The following is a 12,643-nucleotide window of genomic DNA, read 5'->3' as shown; positions in this document are numbered from 1 at the left end:
CCAGGGGATTCCACTCAAAATATTTTTTAGACCAGAAGAAAGATGGGAGCTTCAGGCACATCCTGGACCTCAGATGCTTGGAATGTGGTTCACCTTTGGGGACTTGAGGGATGCATATTTTCATATTCCCATTGCCCCACACCACAGAAGGTTCCTTTAATTTATGTTTCAGGGCAGGACATATCAGTTCATGTCGTTACCTTGGACTTGAGGGTAAACCTTCAGAAAAACACCCTAACCTGACACCAGTCAGTGTGTTTTCTGGGCATGCACTTGGGACTCCAGGTCAATGAGAGTCCCCATCAAAGATGGCAGAAACCAGGTATTGCGGAAGACCTTAGCAAGGTTCCAGGTTCATTGTAAGCTTCCCTTTTTCAGCTTCCTACAACTGGCAGGCCTTCTCACTGCGACCTCATCAGTTATCCAGCAGGGCCTTTTGCATCTTCGTCCATTCCAATGGACAATACCACAGTGGTATTTTTAATCAACCACCAGGGAGGCACGAGGTCCCTACACTGTCTCCAGTTGAGGAGAGTGCTTCTATTGTGAGCAAACAAACACTTCCTGACAGTCAGAGATGCACACATTCCCAGTTGCTGAAACAGTGTGTTACTTACCTGTTTGGAGCCGAAACCAGGGGAATGGTGTCTGCAGAAGGAGGTCTTCCAGTCTTTGTGGAAGATTTACGGAACAGCAGCCATTAACCTCTTTTCCAACAAGGCAACGACACATTGTTCTCGGCACAAGAGGAACAAGGATTGCTAGGGCAGGATGTCCTGGCCCACGAATGGCCAGACCTCCTTCTCTATGCCTTTCCCCCCATTCCGCTCTTCTAGTCCATCCTGAGGCTTGTACAGGAGAAGCACCACAGACTTATTCTAGTAGCCCCCATTTTGCCATCCATGCCTTGGTTCAGCCTCCTATTAACTCTCTCAACTGGTCCACCTTAGCCACTGCCAGCTTGGAATGATCTGCTTTCACAGATGGACAGGGCACTGTCGCATCCTTCTCCGGACAGGTTGAAACTGTGTGTCTGGCCTCTGGGGTTGAGAGGACGCTCTCTAAATGCTCAACAGGAGTAAGGAACACAGTCATGAGTGCTAGGGCCCCTTCACCACGTCACACTTATGCCAATTAATGGAAACAGTTTGTTGCATGGTGTGCAGATCGGACTCTCAGCCCAATTGATTGCCATATCAGCAAAGTGTTGGACTTTCTGTAGTACTTATTGGATGCTGGACGTTCTCCAGCCACTCTTAAGGTGTTTTTGTCAGCCCTGTCAGCCCAATGGGATCCTATGGGGCCGCTGTCAATCGGTGCAAATAGGCTAGTGGTGGCTTTTCTTGAAGGAGCTGTGTGGCTTATGCCACCAGCATGGGTAGTGTATACCCAGTGGGATTTGCAAGTGGTGTTGTACAGTCTGTGTTCAGCACCCTATGAGCCGATGGATCAAGCAGATATTAGAAATCTTTCTATGAAAACTGCTTTACTTTTAGCCATAACATCAACCAGAATGGTCATAGAGTTATCAAATATATAAGAGCCAAGGACGGACCAAAATTGTTCGGATATTGCGCAATCAAAAACAAATGTGCAAATGTCTCTTCTGCTTGTTTACAAAAAGAGCACAAACTGCCAATCTCTACATATTTAAAAGATTAGATTTGATAGGGTATATTTTATGTAATATTTTGTTGAAAAGTGATTTACCTGTTGGGAGATGGAAAAGCCAATGATGATGTCACCCTCAGGCACCTCCCAGGACACGGTTGCTGAATCAGCTCTCAGGTGCATGACCGACACATTAACCGGAACAGGTGGACGGTCTAGAAACACAGGATAGATATTAAAATAACTTTGAATCTTTGAGCCCTAATAATTTATATAACCTGCTAGGCTTTATTGCCCACTTATACTATGGTTGCGTCAGAAAGCTTAAAAATGCTGCTTTTGGAGAACGCATTCCAAGGTAAGAAGACATCAAGGCATGTTTGATTGCAATGTTAGCTTCACTTCCTGACTCCTGAGATACTTCATCTGATTGATTTTTGAAGACAGCATAGATGTATCCTTCACTCCCTTTGATTTCCCACAATCCTGTGCGTTCCATTCTGTGACAGTTGAGCTAAAAAATAGACGGCATCTGAAAGTTGCGGTTGGTGGTCAGTTTGTGTGTAAATATGTTTTTCTACTTTTGATGTCATTTCTAGCGAGAAATTAGAATTGTAGTAAAAATATATTCGATTAGTTATCACCAAAGCTCTCTCTATTTTGTCTTAGATCATTAAACCATTATGTTGCCTCAGAAGTCCAAAATCAGTTTTGTGAGGTTTCTTCATCCCCAAACGCTGCCTGCAAAGTAATTGCCTGATAGGGCAGCGATGCAACAAGTCAGCTGCCTAAGATTTCGGACACAGCCTATTTTATAAACTGTAGACAATAATAGAAATCATTGGCTGTGTAAGCCCAACTCAATCGGCCCAATACAGTCATCCGGTCAGCGGATGAAGGTCTCTGCGTGTTACTGTCTTTCCTCGTGGCAAAGTAATTTGATTAAATTAAATAAAAATTGTCATATGTATTACCTCATTATTTCATCTGACTCCATAAATGAAAAGGTTTTAATGATATCTGTGCATCATTAAATGTGAACGAATGTTTGACTATTCTTTTTAACTCTTAACTGAAAAGTCAGTGTCAGTTAGAATAAAATCAAATGTTTACAATTTATTATGTCAGGTAAATGTATCATGCCAATTACATAATCAGTTCAAAGATAATCAATTCAAAACATCAAATGCTCTGGAAATAAAGAGAAAAGATGCGAACCTGACATTAGAAAGTACATGATGCTGAGAGTCTCAACCACTCTCAGCATCACGGGCTGATCTCGGTCACAGAATCGCGCAGAAACCTCTTTTCAAATGTAAACATGAGTTCACAGTGGCAATTTGCATTAAATCACCATCCCAGACTTATTGGGGACAGGAGCTGATTTACATGGGTGCACACCCACAGCAGGTAACAAGATATCTCTAAACTCTCCACACCTTATTACCTTTTTGGTTTACTTCTGTGGGAATGAGACCGTTGTACCAGTCGCACTGAGACATTTCAAATGATACCAAACATGTATAATACTGTATGATAATTGTTCATATTAAACCATATAGATTTTTGGATGAATTCAGGTAGGGTTGGGTGAAGGGAATGATGTGTAAATTAAGAGGTGATCAACTCAAGTGTGATCGTGTCTCGAATGGGGATGGTAATATAGCAAGAGAGTTCAAATGTTAATTTCCTTTGTTTTCTCAGAGAGTAGCCCTTTCTTCCAGTTCTTCCAGTTTCTCCAGTCTTACAGCTGCCATACTTAAATTGATATACTGTTATAATATTTCCACTCTAATCTTAGTGCAGAGACAAGTAGAGCGAAGAAATATTTTCAAGAAAACCTCTAAAGCAATAACCTACTGTCAAACAAAAATCATGGACCAGCTATTATACCTTCCCATGAAAACACAACAATAATCTACAGGTCTGAAATATGTTGCTGTGCACTGTTTTTATTTGCTGTCCTTTTATAGACTGTCTGAGTCGCTTGCCAAGAAAGCTTTCCAATCTGACCTATCAGATTTGGGAAGAAAAACATTCTCTCTATGGCTCATCTCTTCATACCAGCTTGCTCTCTGAGGGTCTACAGCTCTCTCTAAAAGCAAACCTGGTACTTACAGATTTTTATGCAAAGCTACAGTACATTCCTTTTTTCTTAATATCAGTACAACACTCCTGAGCAACATGTTTAAATTGGGATATTTAAAAGTTTTTTGGGTCCATTATGCTGTTTGCTATATTACCAGTTAACCACTTCATTTGTGATTAAATGAGTCAGTGTTCAGAGGAGGCGACAAAGTGACTGTATCGAAAATCAGATTGACAGTGGCAAAAACACCAGGGATCAGCCAGGTTTCATAAAAACTCAAAGAAATGGAAAGTGTTCTCTTCAAGACAATATGTTTTATTGAAATTGCTTTCTGAAATTGATTGAATCCAGCACATTTTATCCTAAATGGGACTTTTATGCAGGACCTTTTTTTAATTCAGCTCAGCTCTAGGGTGCTCGATCATGATTTAGGAAGCAATAGACAAGCAAATTAGTCCAAAAAAATAACCAAGGAGAACAATGACAGGTTCAATAGTCAAGCACATGCCTCTGTCGCTGTGGTGAAAATATAGAAAGGCAGTGAACAAGACTGAACCGCGAGAGCATTTTCTAGCATCTCCTCTGAGCAGTGCTCTAATGGACTTTATGTGTTTGCGTGGGCGATTGCAAAAAGGGGAAGGGGTGTTTTTTTTGTTCCTGCACCCAAACCAATGCAATAACATCAACAATAACATATACAGACTCTTAGCTAAGTTACATAACAGCTGTTTTGAAATAAGTTGTGGCTCGTTGCACAACGATTCTGTTCCAGATCTGTATGATGCATCTTTTCCAGAGGTCCACAAAATTAACAGGCACTTTAAAAGAGTAGTAGAGTACAAAATAATGCCTAAAAATCATACAAACACTCATATTTCTTCTGATCAATAATAAAATAGTATAAATATAAATAATTACAATTTTATACAATACATTTATTTGAAAAATATGACACAAAACAAAACATTGGTATTTGTACCTTTAATGCTTTAAATGGACCATTGAACATCAAAGTGTAATGTATTTGTGGAAAGTGCCAACAAAAAAAGCAAGCATCTAGGATACAATATAAGGTAAGCAGAGGAGCTTGGATCTGCATTTGTCATTAATCTGCTTTTCTCCAGAGCTAACCATCGGCAACAAAACCCATAATGCATCACAAAGCTGAATGATCACTCTCAGTATCAGACTGATAATCAATGTCCTGTGTTGACGCCCTAGGAGGTCACTGGTATGGCAGCACTCCTTTCCATGCTATGATCATCATACACAATGGGGGTCAGGGCTGATTATGCTGGTCTTCCTTGCCCTCAGCAATAGCTGTCTAAATTGGATGTAGAGAGGTCTGACTCCAGCTCTGCGCAATGGATAATAATTTAGAGGAAGGAGAGGGCCACCTCGGTGAAGGCTGACTTGCACATCAAAGCGTCTATAGGTCACGTGCATCAAATCTTCCATTTTAATGAGTCTCCAGGTTTGCAGCTACATCATTGTTTTTGTGTAATTCTTATTATGAAGCTCTACATCTACACTGGCGGAGGATGTATATGTTATATAAGATATTTATACAATGTCACACATGCAAAGAGGCCGCGAGTCAGACTGGAAAGTGGACAAGGGAAGTATAGTTTCGGCTGTTGGCACATAACAAAACAGCACAATTGCAAGAATTAACAAGTCACTGCTGAGTCTCATTTTAGACAATATTGCCAGCTACTTTGTTTTGCTTCATGAATGAAAATAATTCCAAACAAACCTAGAGCTGTCTTGTAACTGAGGAGCGGTCTTTTGTACCTGAAATGAATCAGCTGTGTTGAATGAATCGGTTGATTGAATAATTCAGCCTAATTCAAGTTCCTGAATAAAAACCCCGTAATGAATCGCTGAGAAATCGCCTGGTACTTTTGGAATGCTGCTCAACTAATCAGATCCGAGAGCCAGAACTAACTATTGTTTCAAAATATTTTCTGCATCCAAACAATTTACAGACACCTTTGTCAGATAATAGAAGGGCTAAAAAATATTGTTTTTGTCCATTTGTGTAAGATGAAATCACTGTTATAGTGTGTTGTTACAGGAACTAAAAGCAGGTCCAGTTTCATTCCACCTGTCCAGCAGATTGCTCAATGAAGTGAAAAATGAAAGATTTTCACATCTGCAGGGGTCATTTCTGCCACATCAACAATTGTATTTGCACCTCAGAGTCTGTTAAATTACGTCTCATGATTACGACTGGTGATTTGTCACAGAAAGCAGAAATTTTTTGGACATTCAACAGAATGTCCCACTGACTAAGAGTCTATTCTAGTAACAGTGCAGTTTGATGCCAAATGAATGTACAGAATGTACTAATGACATAATGAATTGCCTTATATATATATATATACACTGCTCAAAAAAATTAAAGGAACACTTTGAAAACACATCAGATCTCAATGGGGAAAAATGTCATGCTGGATATCTATACTAATATGGACTGGGTAATGTGTTATGAACGAAAGGATGCCACATCGTTTGATGGAAATGAAAATGATCAACCTACAGAGGATTGAATTCAAAGACACCCCGGAAATCTAAGTGAAAAAATGATGTAGCAGGCTTGTCAATTTTGCTGAAATTTCATTGCAGCAACTCAAAATGGTACTCCGTAGTCTGTATGGCCCCCACGTGCTTGTATGCATGCCTGACAACGTCGGGGCATACTCCTAATGAGACGACGGATGGTGTCCTGGGGTATTTCCTCCCAGATCTGGACCAGCGCATCACTGAGCTCCTGGACAGTCTGAGGTGCAACCAGGTGATGTCAGATGGACCGAAACACAATGTCCCAGAGGTGTTCTATTGGATGTAGGTCAGGTGAGCGTGGTGGCCCTTCAATGGTATCATTCCTTCATCCTCCAGGAACTGCCTGCATGCTCTCGCCACATGAGGCCGGGCATTGTTGTGCACCAGGAGGAACCCAGGACCCACTGCACCAGCATAGGGTCTGACAATGGATCCAAGGATTTCATCCCGATACCTAATGGCAGTCAGGGTGCCATTGTCTAGCCTGCAGAGGTCTATGCATCCCTCCATGGATATGCCTCCCCAGACCATCACTGACCCACCACCAAACCGGTCATGCTGAACGATGTTACAGGCAGCATAACATTCTCCACGGCTTCTCCAGACCCTTTCCTGTCTGTCACGTGCTCAGGGTGAACCTGCTCTCATTTGTGAAAACCACAGGGCACCAGTGGCGGACCTGCCAATTCTGGTGTTCAATGGGAAATGCCAATCGAGCTCCCTGGTGCTGGGCAGTGAGCACGGGGCCCACTAGAGGACGTCGGGCCCTCAGGCCACCCTCATGAAGTCTGTTTCTGATTGTTTGGTCAGAGACATTCACACCAGTGGCCTGCTGGAGGTCATTTTGTAGGGCTCTGGCAGTGCTCATCATGTTCCTCCTCGCACAAAGGAGCAGATACCGGTCCTGCTGATGGGTTAAGGACCTTCTACGGCCCTGTCCAGCTCTCCTAGAGTAGCTGTCTGTCTTCCTGGAATCTCCTCCATGCTCTTGAGACTGTGCTGGGAGACACAGCAAACCTTCTGGCAATGGCACGTATTGATGAGCCATCCTGAAGGAGCTGGACTGCCTGCGCAACCTCTGTAGGGTCCAGGTATCGCCTCATGCTACCAGTAGTGACACTGACCCTAGCCAAATGCAAAACTGGTGAAAAACAGTCCGAAAAGATGAGTAGGGAAAAAAAATTCAGTGGCCTCCACCTGTAAAACCATTCCTGTTTTGGGGGTTGTCTCACTGTTGCCCATCTAGTGGACCTGCTGTTAATGTCATTAACACTAAAGCAGCTGAAACTGATTACCAACCCCCTCTGTTACTTAACTGACCAGATCAATATCCCAGGAGTTTAACTGACTTGATGATATTCTCTGATTAAAAAGTGTTCCCTTTATTTTTTTGAGCAGTGTATATTAACTTAACATAATGAAAGTTTTTCACTGACTGGGAAAAGGTGGTTCTTATTAAATAATTAATCAGGTTTTTGTCATTTTAGTGACATTTTCCTCACTCTTCTCCCGCAAGAGCTCATTGTCCTTGAAGTAATAGAGGTTGAGAGTAGCTTCAAATTGTGATACATGGCCAGGCATAAGCTCTTTAGTGATGAGGAAAATAATTGTTTAGATAAAGGAAGACTTTTTGAGTTTTGGTGGTCTGGTCAGCATTTGCAATGAATTATCTCACTGCCTGAATAAAATAAAATAAAATAAAATAGTCATTATTTACCCACCCCAACTCATTCCAGTCTAAAAATATATTTTTCCAATGCATTACACATCTCTAAGGTTTTGTTCATTGATTTATTCTGCTAAGCTACAAAAACATATTATATTATATTATATTATATTATATTATATTATATTATATTATATTATATTATATATGTCTTAAATCTTTAATAAATCAGCTCTCACTTTTGTTGTAAGGAAAACGGAAGCTCAAAAATGTTGTAGTATATCTCATTTTGCATTTAAAAAAATAATACTGGAAAGCAAAGAGTGAGAATATAACAACAAAACCATAATTTTTAAGTGGACTATTGCTATAAAGTCATATGTTGCAGCAAACATATGGAAATATCAGTCTTTGGTAACTACTGTTGTCTATATCCTTCCTAAAATATATGTCAGATGTTGAAGTATCTTGCACTGCAAAAGTTGATGAATATACTGATGCAAGCTTTGCTTACTTTCATTAGTACCTAACAAGAAGTGATTTGTAATAAAGCCTAGACCCACATAAAACCAGAATACAAAATAATGCGAAATAAGTACAAGTCAGATGCACTCAAATATTTTACATAACAGAAAGAGGAGAGCAGGTCACCTTGTGTAATACACTGAGCATACAGTTAAAAAGCAAGAGTCCACATGAAACAGGCACATAGCAGCATTTCAGCTGGTCTTCATGACTGAGAGTAGACACGGGCAATTCCAAAATCACCTTCAAAGAAACCTTCCACAAATCCACATGCAAGTTCAACTACAATCCACAAGTATATTAAAGCAGAATAAACATGTGTTCACAGAGTCAGCAGCATTTAAATAGCATCGAGGCAGAATTTTGCGTGGCTTTGATCCAGCTAGCTAAAAATACACATTTAGGCTGCAAAAAACCTGGATTGCTTTTTCCTCCTTTTTTCTTTAAATGTTAATTCCTCCCAACTGTTTAAACTGCAAATGTGTAAATTGATTCCTTCAGCTTTCTCATCCAAATTGAGGATTTAAAAGAATCCTCTTGCGGCATCAGAGGTCTGGTAGGTGAATGCAGTAAAAAGAAGAAACACAACACAAAGTCATTTGTCTTTCCCACATAAATGCGGCATCTCTCTCACACGTCTCTGTCCAACATGTTATCTAATGCTCTAATGACCTCCAGGCATGCAATGAATTCTGGAAGGGATTAGTTCTTCATGATAGATTTTGTCAAATGTTGTGCTGTCTGATCCTTTCAGGGTAGACAACGCACTCACAGATGGAGCTGTAGGGTGTTCTATCAACACAAAGCCGTAGAGGGAGCGCGTCTCAGCCTCAGGGGAGCACTGCACTTTCCCAGCAGAGCGAGATGTCACTGTAACACCAGAGCACCCCACACTTCAACAGTCATTGGGTTTTCCAAGGACAAGATGGAGAACTCAAGCATAGGATATTTTGCAAAAGCAACATGATCCACCTTATTTTTGAGGTAACTTGAATATGCAAGGGTTCCAGTGTCATCCACTTCTGGTTATTTTAGCTGTAGGCTACAAAAACAGTCTGTTATGTTGCTTGATATTGCAAACTTTGTTATTATAGTATTTTAATGTAATATGGTAATGATAAACACATTGGTTTGTAGCGCAAACAGTTTTACCATTTACTGCACTATGTTATTCTTATTTAGCTCCACCTTATTTTGCAAAGCAGAAGTAAGCTATTTTTGTGAATTTGCGAGACTTCCAATTCACAGTGCAATAAACGGTAAAACTATTTGCGCTACAAATCAGTTTGCTAATAATTACGACAGTACGATAAATAATTTGGTAATAATTATCAGTTTGCAATTTCTAGCAGCATAACAAGCTGTTTTTTTACAGCTACAAATGACACCAGGAGCCTCGGACATTCAAGTTCCAGGTAGCCGCGCACTCTTACGTAAAAAATTAGGTGGATAGCAGCTAATGAATTGGAGGTCTCACACATTCACAGAAAATATCGTACTCTGTTGTTGCAAAATAAGGTGGATAAACACTTTTTTAAACACAAGTTTTGGTTTCTGTTTCAGTTTTCTGCAGTTTTGCCTGCCTGTGTTCTCTAGTTAAATTCCTTGGTTGTTAATTGGTTTCACGCACCTGTTTTACTTCAGTTGACTACCCTCCCTCTGTACTTAATGAGTTATTTTTGTTCATCATTCGGTCTTGTCAATGTTAACGTATACCATCCTTCTTTATTCTCCTGTATAGTAAATAAAGATTGTTCCATCGAGTCTCCAGTGCCTTGCATGTTGAAGACCGATCCGTGACCGATCCATGCTTGTTTTTTTTTCCGCAAATATACAAAGTCACAGAGTCAGCTGAGCTGCCACATGTCTCTTAACACACAATAAAGGCGTTTAATTCCGGAATGAATGAATCAGTGGGTTTGAAAGATTCGGTTGAATTAATGATTCAATGACTTACTCATAAGGAATCATAACAAAAATTATATTGAGTAACTTACATTTTTGATAGTATATTGCCAGTGTCTGATTTGCTTCATTAATGAAAATACTTCCAAACAAACCCAGACTGGCGCATCTCAGAGCAACATGCAGCAGTGGTGTTTCAGCGTTGTGCTTCTAAAGATGAGTCACTTGTTGCCATGCTGGCCTAATCATGAAACCTTCAAAAAGAATCGCTGAAAAATCCCCACCACTAAACCACAAACCATCGGGGTAAATGAGACACAAATTTGAACAATGTCGAGGGTACAATTTTTGCATATCTTCTGACAGTCAATGATTATTAATTCAATTAAAATTATATTTTGGCCTTGTAGTATAATATGCTGTTTTTTATTAGATCTAAAAAAATTGTGTCCTACATTTTATGTTTCTTTTTAATTTCATGTTAATGTCCTTATTTCAAGGCAAAGCACTTTTCAAAGACACATATTATCAATACTGTTGAAAGCCTTTGTAAAACACATTTTTTGCTTGTCCTTGTTCAACACTAGATGTCCTCAATAGTCACCAAACAGCACATGCATAGTCTCTATAATGAGTTTGAAATATGAGTGGTTTCACAGTGTAACATTAACATGTTTCATGTAGATTTTTGTCTGTGAGCTATCAAAAAACGAACAATTAAAATAAAACATCTCATTTATTATAAATATAATAAATCGATTGATTAATTTCATAATTATACATTGACATATGAATCAAGTGATTTTTAAACATGTACATAGTTCATATGTTAATATTGCATGTTCTGTGTCTACCCAAAAATATCAAACTGTACATGACTTTATGGACAAATACCTACGAATACTAATGAGATCACACAGTCATGCCTCCCTGCTCCACCATATCACCTGTGCACTAGTACCACCTCATTTCCATCTGACAATGACGACCCTAGCTAAGAAAACTCATTTGATTGGTTTGCAGGCTCTAGCAGTGATCCGTGAACACTTCGCCTCCCTGGGTCCGCAAGAGATGGAATTGGAAAGTGTGGCAGTTTAAGGTCAATGTAATTGGTGACCACAGTCCACCAGGTCTGGCCTGCCGATGCAATTCTCTTGTCACCTCAACACGGGCCAGATGAGGTGTTGGAAGTCGGACAATTTTTTACAGGCTGCCAATTTCAGCACAAATGCTCTGGAATTACACGACATGGCCAGAAGTATTAGAACACAAACACCACACCCATATATATGCTTGTAGAACATCTGATGGAAAGGTTTTCAATCCAGACAAAATAGCATTAGGTCCGTTCTGTCTGGCTCACAGTTGCTATTTCAATTTGTCCTAATGGTGGTCATTGCAGTTCAGGTATGCGTTTCACATGCATTTTATCATATAGTGTACATTTACAGCATCAAATTTAGTCTTGATCTAACGTGACTTTAACCGAAAGTGAATTTGCTGTAGGTATTTTGAGCAGTGCAGTGCTCTGGATGACACTAACTCATTTCAGGTGTCTGTTGTCAAGGTAAAGACACCAACTCTGCAAAGAAGCTGTTCTGGATCATAAACTAGGATAGATTTCAGGCTGCATGATCATAATTTCTCACATATACCTCTCTTTAAACTGAATCAAGTACAGTACATCTATTGTGCTGTATTTGTATTGGACACGACAGTCCGCATGCTTTTGTGTTGAGACTCTGCGCTTATGTTAAATGCATGAGTGTAAAGGTTATTTAGTGTTATATGCACTTGTAAATTACTTTTAATATGGAGTTGTTGAGAATGAATTCTGCACTATTCGGTTATGTTTTCTCTGACAGGTGTAATCTATTTTGCAAAAGGAGAGGCGTACTGGTTTCAAAGGAGCAACTTTCAGCACTGGAAGTGTTCATATTTCAGACAGAAACACCGTGCTTCTGAGAAGAGAAGCACCAACTGCTGCCTTATCAAAGCTACCGCAAAATCCCAGGTGACTCAATGAGGAAAAAAGGGAAAGGATTAGAAACATACCGGAAAATATTTTCCTGACATGCTTCCATGCCTTTCAATTGCATGCATGAAAATTCAAAACATTTCTAGGAATACAAGAAAAGCTATTTTGTAAAAAATATGGCAGGATTTTACAATATTTAAGCTTTTGTGTGCCTCAAACAGTAAAGGTGCTAGCAATTCCAAATTCATTGGTTCGATTCCCAGGGAACACATGAACTTCTAAAATGCATACTGAATGCAATGTA

General features: G+C 39.8%; 1 protein-coding gene across 2 annotated transcripts in view; it reads right to left on the bottom strand.

Annotated features, from left to right (window-relative positions):
- The window catches only part of fndc4a (fibronectin type III domain containing 4a), a 29,719-nt gene that overhangs the window by 15,924 nt on the left and 1,152 nt on the right, over positions 1–12,643 (bottom strand). For both annotated transcript variants that reach the window (XM_082146933.1, XM_082146934.1), the window contains exon 2: positions 1,711–1,826. In XM_082146933.1, the coding sequence (XP_082003059.1) occupies positions 1,711–1,826 (116 nt within the window). The remainder of the gene's footprint in view (positions 1–1,710; positions 1,827–12,643) is intronic.

This window comes from Leuciscus leuciscus (assembly GCF_965113295.1).
Source record: "Leuciscus leuciscus genome assembly, chromosome: 19".
Classification (NCBI taxonomy): Eukaryota; Metazoa; Chordata; class Actinopteri; order Cypriniformes; family Leuciscidae; genus Leuciscus; species Leuciscus leuciscus.
This window is presented reverse-complemented; position numbering and strand designations above follow the sequence as displayed.